Source organism: Falco cherrug, chromosome 6 (genome assembly GCF_023634085.1).
Source record: "Falco cherrug isolate bFalChe1 chromosome 6, bFalChe1.pri, whole genome shotgun sequence".
In the NCBI taxonomy this organism is placed as follows: Eukaryota; Metazoa; Chordata; class Aves; order Falconiformes; family Falconidae; genus Falco; species Falco cherrug.
In genome coordinates, this window is record NC_073702.1 from 51,925,935 (window position 1) to 51,946,578 (window position 20,644).

The window sequence follows — 20,644 nt, forward strand, 5'->3', positions numbered from 1 at the left end:
CACATTGTGTAAGCATGTTGTTCCACTCCTTGGATCGGTTTCATTTGACCGCCTCTGAGGAGACCACCAAATGGCACGGGCACAGAACCTGCAGAATGAATGCCTATTGTTTGCTGTGGTTTTGCTTTGCTTTTTTTGGTCATGGAACAGGGTGTGGGCACCTATTTTTTCCGTTAAATTTTTAAGAAGGCCAGTGGCAGTGTGAACATAAATCAGGCATTAGATAAAAATCTCTTCTGGCAGGTATGCCAGCCTTCCACAGGGCACATGGGGCTTTCGCCCTGAAGTAGTATAGTGACAAGGCAAGTTCTATAGATTCAGCTGTGAAATCAGTTAGTATTGAACCTCTCTTTCAGTAAATCTTTAGCTGATGATTGCAAATGTGGAGCTCAGGGTAGACTTCTGTATGTGCCTGGCTTTCAGTACTTGCGCTTTTCAAACACAGTGCCATATAAATACATACAGCCAAAACCACTTGATGTTTGTAGTCCATTAGTTTACTCAGGTGGTGTTCAGTCTTTTAAGACTCTGTGGAAATGGACTCGACTATTGTCCCAACTGTAATTAACACACAGCTTTTCCTTAGATTCTATTTTTACTTTCAGGTGAGCATTTAATGCACACCCTGCCTTTCTGCTCCACATCTAGTTCTTTACTGCAGGCTGCAACAGGAGCTGTTTGCACAATTCGCACAGCATTACAATCCTGAAGAAGGCCTGTTGGTAAGTGAATCATAGGTAGAATGATCATCTGTTGTTTTCCTTGACCTGCTAGTGTTTGCTTTTAAGCAATATCTATTAACCCTCTCCATCATCTGGAGGGCTGCAAGTACAATACAGATGGTGATTGCTGTGTAAAGCAGTAGTAGAGGGCTGTGAATTTCTGTCAAATTGCAGCAAGAAGCCAACACTTAATTTTAAACAGCAGAAGCATGCAGTCTAGAGAATACTAAAGCAGATGTAAAAGTAGCATGCACAGCTGATTGGATTCATAAGCACTGAAAGAATTTCATGTTGAAGTGGTCTTTGCAAGAGCATGCACATACTTGGAACCTATAAATATCTTCTTAGGGTTTTCAGTGGTTTAAGCATAGTAATGATTTCACATTGTTTAAGTATTGTGTTACCGGGATTGTACTGTCTATGCTTGTCACTCTTTTACATTGGCTCCCCCGCCCTTACCCCCAGCACTTGTGCAGAAGGCCGCTGTCACTTCTGGGGAAATGGCATAAACCTTTGTCAAATGGGAGACCCATTCCCTGTGAAAGCACATTGCCGGATATTAAGAGATGGAAATTTTATTCTTTTATTCAGTCCTGTCACAGCTGTGATCTTGCCTGTGCTTAATGGCTGGCAAAACAGTCTGTAATTACCCCAGGCATCTTTTTTAATACTATTCCAGTGTTGTCTGACTTCCAGTCCTTTAAAGCATCCCACTTTTTTCTAACTATATTAAAAAAATTCAGAAAATGTTTTTGGCATTTGAAGCTCTTGTGTAACTTATCTGGACCTTCAGACTTCAAAATATTTTAAGCTTAATTGCTGGTCATATGCATAGGGATTACAAAAGCATGGCTTATTTAGTCTAGCTGGTAGCTTGGGAGGTAAATACCACAAGGAGGGAGGAAACCTGCTGAAGTCCAAGGAGGGTATTGGCACAGGATGAATGGTTATGAGTGTGTTTCTGAATTAATTGAAGTCAGACATTAAAAGGTCCCAAACCGTTTGAGGAGGGAAGTTGTGGAACAGACTTCCAAACAGGATAATGTGGACAAAGAAGTGTTTTTAAGATGCTTCTTGATAAGTTTGGGGAGGATTTAAGTCAGAATTTCTGGAGCTGGTAAGGGAAGTTTGTGACAGAAGGCCATCAGGCTACATGGAGGCTTGGGGACAGGATTGCATTTGTACTGGGCGTGTGTTGTAGTAAACCCATCTATTAAGTGCTGTTGATCTTCCTGTGGAGACAAGGAATTACCTCTTCAAATATGTAATTACAGCTTCTGAAGTTTGTCTTTCGTCTGTCCTGCTTCACTGGAGGCTGGCCACAGGTAAAGGCAGGATGAAGAGCAGGGTGTGCTGCAGGTCCTCACATCATCATACTGGCTGGCAGTTGTGCCACCCCATCCTTCCCGTTACACTGAGCAAGAGGTACTGCCGAGACAGAAGTCTACCTGCAAGCTCAGCCTGGCTGGGACCGCTGGGCTTCTCCTGCCTGGGATGCACTGTAGTTGCGTAGTGAGATACCGCTGTGTCTCACTGTAGGCTGCTTGCTATAGAGTCTTTCTGGGCCCGCAAATCCTCCTAATCCAGAGACCCGTTGGAAATCTGCTCTTTGCAGCACAGCATCCTGGCCCCTTTCTGTTTGTGATCATCTTTAATCCATCCCATTTTAATTTAGACCTATCAATAGTTGCTGAAACAGAAAGATAAACCGGGAATTTTAGCCACATCCCATAGTGAAAACAAGGACGAATACTTGTAGTGCTGAAGCAAAGGCATCTTCAGCAGTGGCAGATCCTACTTCCTAGGAGGGGAATGTGCTTTCTGTCTGGACCTCAGTCGCGCATCTTTTAGCCTTAAGAGAATTATGGCATCTTTAACATGTTTATGTGAGATAAAGAAGCACGATGCTTAAGTAATGAGGAAGACCTAGATTTTTCCTCCCTTCATTATTAAAGTCAACCATTGGATGGTCTTTCCTGAAGGCTTAGTTTGGAGGGAGGTTTGTGTTAAATAGGAGAAAAGCTTTCCACCATCTGAACGGACAACTTCACCTTTCTTTAGTGGGTCAGGTTTACTTTTTGTTGTTCCAGTTTCATACCTCAGATGAATTCAATATCACAATAAGGTTTTTGTAGTTTTCTGGCAATGAGAAGCTATCGTTTGTGCAGCACCCTGTGGGTAGGTGTCCTTCCCCACGCAAGCCATGCTGGAAAACAGATAGGAGGAAGAGTCTTGAGGAAGAAGTATGTAAGGTTTGGTGTTTAACTTCTCTCCTTACAGACAGAGTGCTGGAGTAAAGGTGGCTGTCAAATTAGGAGAAGGAATATGTGCTTAGTACCTTAATTAGAATTTTTAAAAATGAAATACATTCTTTCTCCTGCCTGTTACAAAGCTATGTTTTGAGACATTTGTGAGGAGCAAGGTCTCTTTTGTTCACCTTTCCTTTTTGGAAAAGTGAATTAAGAAAGGTAAATGAAAGCTATCAAGTTGTCTCTGTTTCGTTACCTTCTGGAGGTCTCAGAAGAACACTCTCCCATGACACAGATGTATGTCTTACTCAGCCCTCTTTCCCTCTGCAGCTGTGGCGAGACTTGAGATACCAACAGTACTCCTTGGTAGGATTAAGGCCAAGAATAAGAATAGAAAAATTTAAAAGCTATTTTTCCTGCCTAACGGGTATTTGGAAGACAGTTTTTGATTTTTTACAAAGCCTTATTTTTCTCCATCTACAGTGTGTCCATGTGTATCATTATGAGTTGGTGCGTGCTCTGCAGCAGACCCGTGCCTAGGGGCTGTCCAGGGGATTGCTGTGGTGAGAGATGTCCCACTCTGTTGGGTCCAACAGCTTGTAGCTCCACCCTGAAGATCTTTAAGGGCTTCTTTTGTTCTCCTGTGCAGAGTTTGCTCTGGTTACATATTGCTTCTCTTTTTAAAGGTTTGTTTTCAAGTCAGTTAAAAATAATTTTACTTTTCTGCTGAAATTTTGAAACCTGTTCTTGAATTATCTTACTAATTGTGTGGTTTTGCTGTGGCTTTTCTTAAAAAGAAAGTAATATAGTGCAAAATACATGTAAAGGCTGAGTGACTCTTCCCAAGAACAAAAAAAGTTTATAATGATGAGTTCAGCTTCAGATTTGTCTTGATCCAGTAGTCTAAGGAGGAGGTATTCCAAATTATGGAATTTCAGAATATGTAATGCTGAAATTAACAGAAACATATATTTGAATAATTATATAAATTTTCCATATCTTAGTTTATGGCTTTGATATGGACCTTGTCATAACCAAGGCATTTTGCATTGCTCAGTCAGGGAGGAGTTTGCAGAGCAGATCCTTCTTAGACACCATGTCAGCATGTAGGGAGGGTAATCAGAAAGGAGATTTATTTTCAAGAATACTGCTTGGAAACTCAGGATTAATTTGATTGCCTTTTTGTTAGTGAACAGACTGAAAATGAAACCCATAGGCAACTGGATCTATTAATTTGTGTGCGTACCTTGGCATGTATACAGATGGCTGTTCTTTCCAGTTGATTTTGTGAAGCTCACCCGTTTGACTCCAGTAACTCCAGATAACAAGGAAGAAGGGCACTGGTAGGCTGCATAGCAGCTATAGCATGTGCATTTAATCATTTTGTTGGAAAATCACATACTGTAAGAACAGTTGACTTCAGTAACTTTGTATTCTGCATGAAAAAGCAGTCCAGAAAATTTGTTGTTAGAGATACAAAAGTGACAAGTTAATATGAATTTTCTGTAAAAATCAGGACTATATAATTGATACTGAAAAGTTAACACCTCGTGTGGATATCATATGGATATATTATTGACCCAGGACTCAAGAAGACCATTCTTCCTAGCGTGTGACTTTGTTTTGGGTTGAAATACTGCCACTTTGTACTGTTCCTCATTAGCTTAATCTTTTCTATGGCAATGGGTGCATATTTTTGTCATTACTCTTTCTAATGGAATTTGAAGCATTCCTCTGCTGGGATCTGTAAATCCAGAAGTTTACTTAATCTTTAAAAAGCACTATGTGACCTGTTAGAAAATAGGTGGGCTGTATTTCAGCCATAATGCCTAAGAAGCCAGTGCTAACTGGCTTATGTTGCATGAATACAATTTTCAAGTAAATGTGACACTTCAGATTAAAAACTTTATACCAAAGTTTAAACTAAAAAGGTTAGTGTGGTATTTGATATAAAATATTGGTTTAGTTCTTTCAATGTACTTCTCTTTGCTGAGGTATAACCTTTCTTTAGGCCACTGACAGAAGTGACAAGGTTACTTTTTTTGTTGGTTGTGCATTTAAAAATAATAAAACTATCTTATCTTACACACAGAGCAATGATTGTGAGAAACCATATACACTGGCAAGTAGCATGACAGAAGAGAGAAGTCTGCAGCATGAAGTAGTTCTGAGGTCCTTGCACCTGCGATGCAAACCAGTGGCATGGGATGTGGAGGTGGCCAGGGTTGTGCCAAAAGGCGCGTCCTGGAGTTGAACTAATGTGTGGCTTAAACGTGTGCCCATATGCAGGAAGTCCCTTTCAGGCTGCAAAATGAAAAGCGTGACCATTTAATTTCTTATTTTTATGACAGCTAGGTTTACTGCTCTGGTTCCTTCATCGATGTTTTGATATGGTTGGATTATATTGTAATGTGTTTGTATCTAATGTATTTATTAGATTTATTAGCTCCTGCTCTGTGGTCTAAAAAGTGAGCAAATGCATCTGCCTGGCAGCAGCTGACTAATGCTCTACAGTGTTGGATGTTGTGCCCTACAGACTGGAAAGTCTTGACCTTGCAGGGTTGGGAATTTCCTAGCGGGTTCTGTCTAAAATGGGTGAGCAACAGATCAGCTCATCTCTTGACATGAAGCAGCACTCTGTTAGTAAAACTGAGTTTCACTTTTTTCCTTTCCTAGAATCATAGAATCGTTTAGGTTGTGAAAAGACCTTTAAGATCGTCAAGCCCAACAGTTAACCCAGGGCTGCCAAGTCCACAGCTAAATCATGTTCATAAGTGCCACATCTACACATATTTTAAATACATCCAGGGATGGTCATTCCACCACTTCCCTGGGCAGCCTGTTCGAATGCTTGACAACCCTTTCGGTGAAGAAATGTTTCCTAATACCCAATCTAAAGCTCCCTGGCACAACTTGAGACCATTTCCTTTTGTCCTGTTGCTTGTTACCTGGGAGAAGAAACTGACACCCGCCTCGCTACAGCCTCCTTTCAGGTAGTTGTAGTAGGGAGCGATAAGGTCTCCTCTGAGCCGCCTACTTACCAGCCTAAATACCCCCAGTTCCCTCAGCTGCTCCTTATAAGCCTTGTGCTCCAGACCCTTCACCAGCTTTGTCGCTCTTCTCTGGACACACTCCAGCATCTCAGTGTCTGTCTTGTAGTGAGGGGCCCAAAACTGAACACAGTGTTTGACATGCGGAGTACAGGAGGACAGTCCTTTCCCTAGTCCTGCTGACCACACTATTCCTGATACAAGCCCAGAGGCTATTGGCCTTCCTGGCCACCTGGGCACACTGCTGGCTCATATTCAGCCAGCTGTCAAGCACCACCCCCAGCTCCTTTCCAGCTGCTTTTCCAAAGCCTGTAGCATTGCGTGGGGTTGTTGTGACCCAAGTGCAGGACCCGGCACTTCTTGTTGAACCTCATACAATCAGCTACAACCCATCAATCCAGCCTGTCCAGCTCCCTCTGCAGAGCCTTCCTGGCCTCAAGCAGATCAACACTCCCACCCAACTTGGTGTCATCTGCAAACTTACTGAGGGTGCACTCAATCCCCTTGTCCAGATCACTGATAAAGATATTAAACAGGACTGGCCCCGGTACTGAGCCCTGGGGAACACCATTTGTGAGTGGCCACCAGCTGGATGTAACTCCATTCACCACCACACTTTGGCCCTGGCCATCCTGTGATTTTTTTACCCAGTGAAGAGTACACCTGTCTAAGCCATGAGCAGCCAGTTTCTCCAGGAGAATGCTGTGGGAGACAGTGTCAAAGGCTTTACTAAAGTCTAGGTAGACACCATCCACAGCCTTCCCCTCATCTTACGTGGAGTTTAAAAGCAGTTCTTTATAGGGCACTCATTGAAGCACTCTGTGTGAAAACAAAACATTTTTAGAAGTACCCACTAAAAATAATGAACTCTTCCAGTAAGGATTTGAATTTGTAATGAGTAATTTTTGTTTTTTCAATCTTGAAAAGCTCTCCTGGTTCTCCATTATGCACCTGGGCCGAAGCAGGCCTTCCCGGGAATGTGCATGTCCAGGAGGTGGCACTGCATTTTTGACAGTGGTGATGGTGTCTGTGAACAGAAGGCAGCCTCAGCAGAGCGTCTTGTCCAGGAGGAGGAGGGCTAGGATGCTGTAGCCTTCTGTCTGAAGGCTGATTTTTGACAGTGGGTTTTATCAAATAGTGTTAAGTTGCTTTGCTTTTTATATACTGAGAATCCCACTGCATGTGGACTCTTCCAGGGAGCTGCTTGGGTGGCAGGAAGGTCACTGCTGTTCTGTATCAAAAAGGTGCTTCCTTCTTCGGGCTTTTAAAGCCATTAAAGGAATTATAAAAGAAAATAGGAGTGGGGAGATGACTTCTTTCTCTTCCTGTTACCATGGTGATGAGTTTAATGAGCAGACCTGAACTGGGTAATCCTACCCAACTCTTTCCTGAATTGCCATTTAATACAAGTTGTAAAATAAGCTGATAGAGATGTGATTCTTTTGCTCATAGTGTATGCGGGTGTACCAGTGTTACCAGTGCTTCTATCCATTGTGGCTCCAGACTAGAAGCCACCTTCTCTCCCAGTTTTTGGCAGCACCGTTTTTTGCTCTGTGTTCTCAGAAGGATTAGCAGATGTGTGGGACTCAGCCCCTGGAGTAAGGCAGCAAGAATAGCTTCTCTTTCAACCACCAGTGGTAATATTTAATTGCTTCCATCTCGCTAATAGCTCTGTCTTCTGTCCCAAGTGTGCTTCACCTCTTTCCCGAAGGTGGTCTGGTTCACAGAATACACCAACCAAAATACGTTATCTTTCCAATTGTCTGGCAACAGAGCTAAAATGGAAAGGCATAGAAAGGTTTTTCTGAGTTACCCACTGCTTATACAGCTGGCTTTATTTGCTTTCTACTGCAAAGCAGTGATCAAGAGTTAATATCAAACATACAATATTGCTTGTTACTCTTAAGAAGGCTTCCTAATTGAAAGTAAAGATGAATAATTAGAACACAGAAGTGTATTGTTAAGTGCCTGGGGACTGCCAATAATGCAATGTAAAGTGTGTTTTTCTCCTCTGGTGTCTTACATATGTACTGTATATCAAAATACTTATTGGATTAAAAATAATTACAGAGGGCTATCACATAACAAAAAAGGAAAAATTTAATTAAGATATAAAAGAGAGGGTAATGGGTTTGTACAGAGTTGATGCAGTGGGGAGATAGAAGGAGGCTGTTCCAGATAGTAAGAAAAGACTCCCCCACTTTAAGCACGAGATTTGTATATGAAGAGACAGAGAAAGGCTGTTGATGGAAACAAAGATACTAAAAGTATGTGCAGCAATCTCTGTATGGTTTTAATGGGAAGGCTGTTAATTCTGAGCTTACCATGAATATGAAAACAGAAGAGCTGTTTTGCAAGTAGAGCTGTAATTGCTGGGGAGTGCCAGAAAGCAAGAAACTTGTCAGGAGGGTTTGTAATGATTTTTTTGCTTTCCACTGAGGCATTGATTCCTCACAATCCTTTTACTTTGTTTTTATTTGTATTGTTGTGCTTCTTGTTGTTTTTTGTTGTGTTTTATGGGTGTCTGCTGTATCAAATGGTTTGCAAATTTGGTGTCCCTGCAGAGGGCTGAGATTTGTCTAAGGATGACACTTTGAATCTAGGACAGGCTGTTTGGGTACCAGGAATTAAATTAGCCAAATGCCCAAGCATTTCAGGGTTTGCATCCAGTTTGTTAGGCACACAATTGCCAGCAACACTTGCTGTAGCTTTTTGCAAACTGTATTTGATTGCTAGGACTGCTTTTAGCTGTCATGCCAGCCAAGCTCTTTAAGCTGCACATGCCCTATTACTTATGTCCTTTAAAAAAAAAAAAGCTTGGTAGATGCTATGTGATTGCAAGCATATGGTAAAAATACATCCATGAAAGTAGCAGGGGATAGAGCTAATGCTGGAGAATGTGAAGGTGGCCACGTGGGGAGAGCTTTTTGGAGCATCATGAAGCTTTGTGAGCATCCTAGCAATGGTATGCCCCCCCCACCCCCAGTCCCTTTCATCTTCCCTGATGTGTATCAGTATTATACCAGCTTGTCAAATGTTGTGCTTGCTTTAAACACTGTAAAGCTGATACCTCCTGCTTGCTTCCTATTTGAGAGGTTCATACTCAGTGAAAAAGAAATTACAATACCTTGAAGGTTTTTTTCTTTCCCTTTGTTTTGAAATTCTTTAGCTTTTGTCTGCTGTATATGTGTTTAAGGAGCATGAATTAGACTTCAGACATAGTAGATTAATGCACAGGAAAGAGGAACGGTATACACGTGGGCCAGGAGAGCAGGATATCCCATGTCCAATCTGGCCATTGCCAGCTCCTGAGAATGCTGGGGTGCTCTGCTGCAATGGGCATGTCCTTATTCTTGCTGTGTCGCAAGTTGTCCATCTGTAAAGAGAGGATACTTTCTCTCTATACCTTCTTTGTTTTAAAAATAACTGTTTAAATACAATTTAAAAACTCCAGCTGATCAGCCAAAAAGGCCAGAATACATCAGCCTATCACTGCTAAAAACAGAATCACTGTCTAATTAGGGCAAAGTTTACCCCTGTGGATTTCTACAAGCTCTCTTTGATTTCCAGTGTGGCTGTTGGACTTGCATCAGAAATCACTTCATTTGATGGTTTTGTTGTGCATTGGGGTTCATAAAAGTGCTGTTATTTCACTACATTGTGCATATTACCATTTTCCTTCTATCCAGAGGATCTACAAATTGTACGTAAAGACTGATGATAAAGTTTCTTATGTAGCATATTTATAAAGATTATCTTAATACCAGAGTAGGACTGACGTGATCATACTTTGTGATTCCAAATCCCATGAGCTCCCATTAGGTATATCGTATATGCTTTTTAAACTCCTGTGTGTAATAAGTCATCAGTATCATTGCTTTTCTCAGAGCTCAGGAGCAAATATATTTGTCTAATAAAAGGGTGAATGTTTTCCTTGGTGGTTGGTGGTTTTTTTTTTTTAAATTTTGTTTCTTGTAATCACTGGGTTAGTCACAGTTTTGGGAGTCCGTCATACTTAAACAATCTTTTTTCTTGAGATGAATGTTGCTTCCAGTGTAACAATCGCTTTTCTCCCTAAATATTCAAGCTCTTCCAAATAGAGCCTGACTGTAGAGAGTTGGTTTAGCAAAAATGAAATACGCTGATAAGCATGCATGTTTAACCGTCTGCTCAGAACATTTGCTACTTGCATTACTAATAGTTTGGTTTCTAAAAGGTGTGAAAAAGAACAATAAAGGAAATAAAATGTTATTTTGGGGATATATTTATATAAATGATAGCCCAAGGCTGAGAAAAATGAACAGCCTCACTTTTGTGTATTTCAAAAAATAAAAGTGTTATAGCTGCAGTACAGTAAGTGACGTTTAATCAGAAGTTTTATGGTAAAATTTTGGTTGAAATTTTGACTTTCTCAAACTTTGAGAGATTATTGCACCATATAGACACAGTATAAAATAAGTTTTATTTTTATAGGATTTTGTGGGGCAGACTAGAAGAGGAAGAGGCAACGTACACCATGTCTTTCTCACACGAGATGGTTAGATCCTCTTCCTAACTCTGTGGCTTTGCATTTGCTAATAGCTGAGACCATAACTATCACCAGATCTTTTATTGTATATGTTGCTGAGGTCTTCCAGGCTTCAGTGAAGAACAGATTTATTCTTCAAGTAAAAAAATTGTGGGGACATTAATGCCTACCATATGGTAAATATACTTGTTAAACTGGATTTCAGTCTTGATCCCATTATTGTGCATCAGCCTTGCTTCGTGAGCATGCATTGGAAACCTGGCTAATTTAGTATGTCTGTAGTCTAGAGAAGTGCGTGGTAAATGTCACGAGGGCTCCAGGCCAATATGTTATCCTGTGTCATCTTAAGTGTTTGGAAACATCTGAGTCTGCTGAACACTATATTTTGTCTGTCCCCCCTGTCTTCTTGCTCCTCTGTTTGCACTGCATGTTACCTAATAATACTGGTTTGATGTGTAGATCTGCGCTTAACTTTTATTTCAATTAACATGATTGCATAGAGATACAAAGACTGCATGCAAACATCAGCTGATACTCTTTTTGAAATATAATTTGATATTATTTTGAGTCATTAAAATAAAAAGCATAACAGAAATCCAACTGTATTCTTGTCTAATACAAGAAACCGTTCCTGTCTGCAGGAGAAATAAATACAATCCTCAGTGCAGTCTTTTCTCAATAGCCCGTTGATGCTCAGAAGTTTTGTGCATCACATATATCAGAGTGACTTTTCTTGACTATCAGCCCTGATAATTGCAGGGAATGAAAAGGGTGAGACAGCAGGCACAGTGGCTAGACAAGTGGGTTACAGAGATACTGTCCCATTAGGGAGGCATTAATTGAGCCTCCTTATGAACTGGTTCAGTAACAGTGCTAACAGCACTCTCGGAGCTTCATCCCACCCAGGAGGACTGTCTAGACATTCATTTATTCTGGCGGACACAAGGATATCAGCATAGTTGATGAGTGAATTGAACTTGGCTAGTGTAATCACGGTTTGTCTTTCTCATAGTCTGATGAGTAAATGCACTTGGCTTTGTAAATTTGTATTTGCCTCAAACGCCTGGTTGCCAGTGTTCAGTTTATGCCGGTGACTTTCTGCTATATTGACAGCTGTCCCCCGTGGTGTTGACATATTTTCCCCATTCCATCCATATTTTTGCAGATACTTGAAATTGTTGTTAAAAATATTGTAAAACTGTGGGCAGGGCTTGTGTCATGTCTCTGTATTGAAGTTATCTAACACATTTCATTATAAGACCTGTTTTCATCTGTTTGCAAGTTTGCTGAGATTTGACCGTGTGAGGTGTGTATGAAGCTATATAGTGAAAATTACTTGCTTGGGTTGCTGTGCAAAGTAACAGGATGTTAAACAAAAACCCCAAACAATCCAGTTTCTTGCTAACTTTCTACACTTTGCCAGCACTGTTGAGTCAGCACTGCAGACAGTTTGTGTGGGTGCTCGGTGTTTTGGGTGTTTGAATGCCGATGCCCCGCTGGTGCAGTGCCTCCAGGCAGCTGGTGTATACAACCTGCTCCCAGGCTGTGGCTGCCAATGCAGGCAGCAGGAGATGCATGGATGCATCAGGGAAAAAGAGGAGATGTGCATCTGACCTGATACTTTGTTGTTGAAGACTGATTTTATTTTTTTCCTCTGTCCAGGAGTTTATTGTAGAACCAAACAGCAGATAAAACCTTTTCACCTGACACTGTTGTGCCTCCTACATATAGAGCAGCCACTTCATGAATGGTGTGGGCTGTAGCCACAGCATTTCTAAAGAAGAGTTAAGGAAGCAGACTTGTCTTTGTTATACTTTACTTAGGGTTTTGATATCTTCCCATTATAAAAACCAAATATTATTCTATGTAATCTTTGAAACAATATAAAATAAAAAGCAAACTTGAAAAAGCTGCGGAAGACAGCAGTTTATGCAGGGTGCATATCTCTTTATGTGCTGTTTTTCTTGCTGTCCCAATCTGACTGTGCTGTTGCAACCCATTCAAATGCTTCCTGGATCTGGGAGAAAAACTGTGTAGGGGATGCGAGATTAGGGCTGACGTGGTTACCAGCATGGAAACCTGCTTAGTGGTGCAGTATTCAGGAGAGTTGCCATGGACTAATGGCTTGCAGATGAGGCTAAAGAACTGAGAATACCTCAACTCTAATCCTGGCTTTTCCACTCTGTGGGCAGGTTACTAAATCCCTTCAAGACTATGTCTTCATCTTTAAATAGGAATAATACCTACCCTCTAGAGGCATTGTGAGGATTTATGTATTTATGCAGTACTAACTGAGCGCAACCTGCTAACTGCTTGTGTTTTGTATTCAGCATCAGTCCAATGGTAGTCTAACCTGGAGTACCACCTTCTTTGGTGACAGTCGTTACGTTTCTGACTTCCCGAGGGAGTTTCCTTACTAAAATCCAAGTACTGAAATCACAACACTTTGCTCTTTTTTCTTTAGTCTGTATATTTTTCTTCCTTTTGCACGCTAGAAGAAGGTAAATGTTCTTGTGCTTGGCAGATTCCTGCCAAGTTATGGTTCTCTAGCCATCAGTGTCACAGCGATTACCGTAAGTTAGCTTTAAATAAGCTTCCTGGATGTGGCCATCTGTGTATGGCCATAGTACCTGTTGTTCAGAGGGTGGTGAATAATCGGGGATAAGGCTTAAGAGAAGCAGCAGACTGGAGTAGAAGCAGTAAGGGAGAAGTCTGAAATCTGTGGCAGGTGACTGGGTTTCCCAGCTCTCTGCAGCCCACATTTTCCTGCTCCTGGCTGTGAGCTGGGGGCCGGCGGTCAGGCAGGGACAGGGCATCCAGCAGCTGGAGCGAGCTGCTTAACCAGGTTGTTGATATTTTTGTTTTCCTTCTTTTCTAAGGGCTGACAGAATCTTACTCAAAACAGTTCCCAGCATAACTGAATAGCTTAGCTTGCCTAAGTGCAGAGGAGGAGAAATTTTTTTCCTTCGCAGCCTTTTGAATGCATCCGTTCAAGGGTTATGAGCAGGCCACTCCCTTCTGCTCAACAGTAGCCATTGGGGACAGCAGGGACATCCTTGAGAGCAGCATCTCACAATGATCGCCTATGTGCACTGCCTGCCTGCGGACCCGATGGTCGGGTGCCTCGGCAGGAGCAAGTGGCAGCCCAGCTGCAATGATGATGATGAGGAACTTATCCCGCTGTATTCCAGCAAAATGGGAAACACTCACACCAAGCTGCCTGGGCACCTCAAGAAAAAGTTACTGAGCAAAGACGACAACTCCTTCTGGCCAAGTAAGAAAGATCAGTTCCTTTTCATTAGCTGTTTTGGCATTTAGTGTTGTGTTGTCATTATTGAGGAAGTAAGTAAGTAAAACAGACATAAACAAGGAAAATAGTTATATTTTTCTTACTTTTCTGGAGGATGAAGGCATTGGGAAAATTTCCTTATGAGAATAATGTATTTCCACTTCAGGAGAGTACATGTAAATATTGTATCTGATGGGACAGCTAAGTTGATACAGGATGACACTGTCTTTGTGCATGTGATATGTCTATGTTTGAGAGGTCTTGAGCACTGGCTTTTGGTTCAATAATGCTCCTTTTCAGCAAAAAGACTGTTTTAGATGAGTGGAGCTGTTGACGTAGCACTCTAATTGAAAGCCATAGAAACAATCAGTGGATGAAAAGGCCAGGAAAAGTAAGAAAAAGGTCTAACAGACTCAAAGATGCTTAATGCAGTTGATGGGTACTTATATTTAAAAATATTTGCTTCTGAATAACCTTAGGTCTAAGGTTATTTTCCTTCTGAACATAAGAAGAAAGAATTCATGAATTCTGATGACTCTCTCCTTTTTTAATATGTATAGTTTCAAGTTTCACTGGCAAATACAGATGGGAAATAGGGAGAGAACAGGACAGACAATAGTAATGTTCAGCTGTTTTGTTTTTAGCCTTACTGCTTGCCTTCCTTTTTTTTCTGACCACCTAAGCAAAGGCACCCAGCTGTTTGTGGAATGGTTGCTCAGAAAAGTGTATTTAAGGGTGATGGGGGAGACATTTCAGAGACAAAGAAAGCTTTTCCCGCAAAAGCCAGCTGGCTGGCTATCTTGTACTAGGTCTTTATAAAAAAATAAATAAATAAGGTACATGAACATACTTGCAACTGTATTGATTTTTCTTTTCCTCATTAGTCTCACGCTGATCATCTAACAACAGCTAGTTATTGCTAGCAACTGAAAAATCACTGTCTAGCCACACAGTACTAGCACTGATTAGTAAAACCACCTGTATTTCTGTTTTCTGTATTACAGTATTCTCCATCTAGTGCCAAGCAAGCTTTGTTTGATGTCCCCTTCTGTAGGAGTGAGATTTACCACATGGGTGTTTCAGGCCATCCTCAAGAGGAAGCAATTTTTTAAGATGCAGGGAAAGAAAAAATCCAGCTCATCTGCTGAATTTTTGTATTTTAGAGCACAGGGTCAATTCTGATTCATTCAGAGGGGAAAATGAAAATGCTTCCTTATGTAAAATTATATAGTCTCTGTACTGTAGGACCTGGGAAAACTCTGAAGAGGCTAGGTGCTAGGGAGCAGCTCCAGGGATGCTCTCAGGAAGGAAGACATAGCCCCTCTGTGCCCCAGCCAGCCTTGGGTGGGGATGATTTCTTTCTCTTTTGCTCAGTGACAGGTTAGTTTGTTCCTATGAAATTGTGACAGTGACTTTCAGAGCTGGTTCTTGTAGTGCCCTCAGAGGTGTTGCTCTGGCAGCCAAGCTCAGGGCATTGGGTGCAGCCCCTCTGTTTGAACTTGCTTCTCCAGAGTGTGGAAATGGGATTGAGGAGCATAAGTAGGGCACACAGAAATCCATCCTCCCCCCTGCAACCTGCCTTCTTTTTCTCTTGTACTGTCTTTAAGGAAAGGTGTCAATCCCCTCCTTTCTAAATGCACTTGAACTGAAATTATAAAACTTTTCGGAAGATGAGTAGAGACAGAGGAATGGGGAACAGAGTTGAACTTCAAAGAATATTCACATTACTACAATATTAGGAAGACACAGTAAATACGTGCTGATGATCCTAAATGTTCTTTGCATTTAAAGATAGAAACTGAAACACAGAGATTTTTTTGTTAGTTATTTTTGTGTTGAAATAGGCAAGTCACTTCAAGGTGCTGTCCAGTTTCTTGTTGGATGAGAATTTGGTAACCTCTGCATTGGAATTATGTAAATCGGTGTGCAAAGAAGAACCTGGGAAACTTTTGCCTATCTGAATGGTGTGATATAGTTCCTGTATATGCAGGGGAGTGTCCAGGTGCATTCATTTTTTATTATTGCTTCAACATATTCCTAATGAAGGGAGAAGAATTGTATTTAATTCTAGTTCATATTTTAAAAGTTGTGTGCATGTATTTAATTTTGTTGATTTGTAATATAGCACTTACATAAGCAATCGAATTGTTTGACTTGGGATCCACTAAAGCTTTTAAAAGCAATTTCTTGTCCCTAACAATAAACCTCTATGTTTCAGACCAAGTTTATTGTTGGTTCCTTTATGTTGAGCTTCACTGATGTCTGGTATGACCCCATGCATTTTACTTGTTCTTTTTGAATTACAGACCATTGAAGTTTCAGTATTTAATGTTGGATCCTTGAAATGGTGAATAAGTTAACTGGCTTTCTGCTTTGACTTTTTCCAGGAGAACCACTTGTGCTTCAGTGGTGTCCCACAGCCATACAAGTATGTACATGTGGGATGCCACCCCTGCCCAGCTGGCTCCCTTTCCTTCTTACTCATTCCCAGACCATAGAAACAAAAGAATGGCAATGTAATTAAGCCATCAATTAAAGACGTTATTTGCGGGACAGGTACTATTCCTCTTTGAGAGAGGGAGGCTGTGTTGCTTTTTAACTCTGTTACTGTTTATTTTAAGGAACAAAAGTGTTTAAGAGTGGAAGTGCTTTCTGGGACCAGGTCAAGTGATAACTGCAGAGCACAGCAGGGGATTATTGGCTGAGCTTTATCTCTGTTGATAAGGGCCTCCCTTTGGGGTGCTTATCTATGGTCATGAGAACTGCTCTTTGAGAGGTTTCACAGTACTGATGTACCCTGTAGAAAATGCCCCGGGTAGTGTTAGGGCTGTTTGAAAACAAATACAGTCGAATTATTGAACTTTCTTGCAGACTGGGGGAGCATCTCCCCCGAGGGGGTCTGGATGGTCTGCAGCAGTAGTGCCCAGCGCTCCTGCTCAACCTGCAGCATCTCAGCTACAAAATACTCAATAGTAAAAATACTTGTGGTGTGATGTAGCAGCTGGGACAATCAAGTGACCATGTTAGGGTTTGAGGTTTTTTTAAGCTGTAGCAGTTGTTCTAGTAAAACTGTTAAATTAGTGATACTGTGAAGTGGAAGTTCTGCATTAACAGCTCAGCCACATTTTCAACATTGATGATGCTGTTCCTTTACCATTCTTTGCTGCCAGATTGACTGTAAATAGACAACACAGGACTGAAATCTTCTGGAGTGCAGCAATACATCCTGTAGCAGCCTGCCTGCCTGCCAGAAATACAGTATTACAGTGGTGCAGGGACTATCACTGTCACATGTTTATTCACAACTACAGGCAAACTCCAGCAGTGCAGAGTGTTTGGTAGTTGGTTTTCCCGCAGCAAAGTTAAGATAAGATCATCCATGACCAGGTTTGGCAGAAACGCAAAGGGCTTAGTTTGGTTTGTTTTGCATGCCGGCTGAATTAAGAGTCTGAGGCTGTTTGCAGTGACTGCTGCTGTGGGAAGCTGTCACCTCCTCCTGGTTAGAGCATCGCCTGCCTCTTGTGGTTCCCATTGCCGCTTCATATTTAATCAAATGCACAAAGTTTAAAGGCGTGGTATGCTGTTTCTTACCTAGCTAAACTGTGGCATCTGCTGGCTTTTTGTGACAGTAAGGTTTTGGTAAGGATTTTAGAGGTTTTTTCTTTCTTTTATAGATACGGGAGTGAGCCAATGGCAGTGTCAGATTACTTTTAATGTTTGTTAAACAGTAGCTTCAGTTATTGGGATTTTTTCTCAGTGTTTTGTTGCCTGCTAGCTCATGAAAGAATGCTTTCTTCTTTTTCATTCATTACTGTTCTAAGGACAACAGCTCTGTCTTATCTGTAAAGCCACGACTTTTCTGTGTATTATATGTTTTGTGAAAAACATATAAATTGAAAGAAAAATAACTAAATCTATTTATAAATGAATAGGATGTTCTGAACCAAGTTGAGTGTTTTATTGTTCACTATTTGCTATGGCTTTTTGTTGCAGGTTACTCTTACGATAGTGATGAGATGTAAATTTCCCAATTAAAAAAAAAAAAAAAAAAAAAAAAAAAAAGAAAAGCCAGAGTCCTTGCAACATGGGAGGATTCATCTTTTGCTTTCTCATTTAGCAGTGTGAAACAAAGACTGAATCACTTTCTATCTCCGCAAATCCCAGGCTGTGTGGAGCACTGAGCAAGCCTTTGTGGCCTTTCGTCTTTCGTACCCTAAGTGACAGAAGGACTCAGTCCATCGTGGTGAATGGCCAGGACAGCTACTTACAGAGCCTCATGCAAGTGACTGGCCATCCTCGTTCCCAGCTTTATCTGCTGCATTCAGCTCATACTGTAACAGCAGATGTATTGGATTTCATCAGATAAAGCTGGGAGCTGGTTTGTTTTGAAAAGCAGAGGTAACTTGAATATAATTTTTATTGCGTGCCTCAAAAAAGGGGGGATTCCCCCCCCCCTCTTCCCCCACCTTTTCTCTTGGTGTTCTTAACAAAGGTTTGTCTTATGGCTGGGTTTTCTTGGAATTTTTGTTCATTTGGCCAGAACAAGCAACTGAAATCTTGCAAAGCAGAGGAACTTGCCCATTTGTACAAAATTACTTCAAGTCTTGGGTAAATAACACTTCTGATGTGCATTTCTGTATGCGTCTCACATTTTTGGCTCATTTTGCTGCACATTCTCTGCATGTGCTGTAGAGAGCAAACCTCCCCGCCTGTCCTTTTCTGGCCAGGTCATGGAGGTCCAGTTCTTGGTCTCCTGTGCTGTTGCCATATGGCTCATAAGCCCCTTTTGAGAGTCAGATGCAAGAGCACTGTGGATGAAGGAGAGGGATAAAGAAGAAGTAGGAATATGCTGGGTGAAAAGAGCTTAATGTTGGGATGTTGTAAAGCACTTTATTAAGTGAATCAGTAACATGAGTACGAAGGCCTTGCTGTGTTGCCTTGCCAAAAGGAAATGCTTTGCTAGGCTGGCTGCTGACTGCTAGGTGTGAACTTGCGCTTGCTGTTGCAAGGAGGTGCTTGTGGTGGATGTTTCATGCGTTCCTCTCTGCATGTGAGCAGATGAGAAGCCATGTGTGGCACTCAGGAGCGCAAGGGAGAAGTGGGGAGGTTTTGGTATGGAGCTCATTAATGTCACTCAGATGCATCTGGAGGAGTGTCAAAAAATAGAGAGTTCAGAGACACCCTTTGTGTAGTGTTTTTGGTAATTGGAGCAGGGAGCATCTGCTGTAACTATGGAGGTGGAGCAATGTAAGTGCAAATCCCCAAGTGAAACAGGTGAGATTGGAAAACTTGTGGTTGAGGATGGTGGTTAATGGTAAACTGAACAGGCTCTTCAGTGCTTAATTTGATTAAAACTCGTGGGGTTTATGGATGGTGGTACAGTGCAGTTGCAGATCTTATTAGGAGATGCTTTATCTAGTGCAGTGAAGTCAATAAATGGTTTTGAGTGCTGAGAAAATCAGACTCAAACCAGATTAAAGCTGAAACACAGTGAGAAAAATGTGAAACGCCACAGAAAAGGTACAAGCATTTTAAGGGATGCCTTTATCAGCCTGAGTAATGGAGTCACACTAGCAATCAGAAACGGATTATGGCAGAGTTATCAAAATCCATTTTACTATGCCATGTTTCTTACTGTGTCCCACCCTCCCCCAGGCCAACACTTTGAGATGAAGTAATAAAAGGTAACCAGGTTTTATAGCTGCAGTGTATTTTCTCTGCTGGAGTTGTAGGGAAGCAAATTCTCTGATTAACAAGGCAGATACTCAAATCATCCCTTCAGAAGCCCATTTTCCAGGACTATGAAGATTGGTGACTTCTACCCTTCTCCTGAATCAGGTTGTGCCTGTGCATGGTGGGTTATGGTGGTAGAGGGCTTCTGTGGCATTTAGCACATTTGCAGTGCTCCTGCAGCAGAAACCCTCCTGGTTACTCGTCTTTTCTTGTTAACTGCTACTAAATGTGAAAATCTTCAAAGGCTTCTGTGCCACTCCCTTATTTTTCCTGTGCCAACTGCTCCTCATGCAGTGTCCTTTCCCTTGTTTTTTCTCACACTATTGGGAAGCCAGAAGCTTCAATAAGGACCCCTTGGAAAGGTGTGATTGTTGCCTTGCAAATACTTTGATTTATCACGTATCATGTTTGATTCTTTGTGTATGGCATGTGCTGCCCCAGTTTGAATGTAGGTAACCTGCAGCACTGCTTTTGTTGAGCCCATGCTAGTTGGTAATGTGATGATTAAAACCAGTATATTGCCATTTACCTGGTGAGTATGATGACCTCTGTGTTGTGCTCAGAGGGAGCAATATGGGCTGAGCAGCGTCCCACTGGTGAGGGACAATCAGAAAAGGGCATACAGCCTCCGCAGGGGGCACAGGCTTCCTCTGGGGAGCCTGCACTGGCAAAGGCATCTGGCTTCTGGATGGCAGCTCCTGTGGTGAGATCTGGGGGGATCAGGCTGGCAGAGCTTCACTGCCACCTGCCTCAGCTCCTCTGCCTGCTGGGGGATCCGGGTTGTGTAGGTTTGCCAGTACTTAGAGCTGGTGCTGTGGTCCCTGTCCTGCCAGGATGCAGGGGTTTTGCTCCTGCAGTCAGCTCCCAAAGAGCTCAGGACTGTCCCTGAAATCACTTTGCCTCCATATGGCCCTAACGCCTTTGAAAGGAAGTGGTATTAAAAGTCTGATAGATTACAACAGATTTTTAGCTCTCTGTTGTTTCCCTGCCCTAATCCGATGACAAATCATTGAAAAATGTGTGTGCTGCTTGATCCTCAAGATTTTCAAACCTCTGCAGTTATGGATCAACTC

At 41.8% G+C, this 20,644-nt stretch overlaps 1 protein-coding gene across 10 annotated transcripts in view; it reads left to right on the forward strand.

Annotated features, from left to right (window-relative positions):
• NHSL1 (NHS like 1) overlaps window positions 1-20,644 on the forward strand; it is a 182,236-nt gene that overhangs the window by 97,089 nt on the left and 64,503 nt on the right. Inside the window, exon 1 of one of the 10 annotated variants that reach the window (XM_027800478.2) lies at window positions 13,246-13,823. The exons of the other annotated variants lie outside the window; for them this stretch is intronic. Coding sequence (XP_027656279.1) covers window positions 13,625-13,823 — 199 coding nt within the window. The 5' untranslated portion in view covers window positions 13,246-13,624. Of the gene's footprint in view, window positions 1-13,245; window positions 13,824-20,644 lie in introns of those variants that run through there. 10 annotated transcript variants of the gene reach the window in all.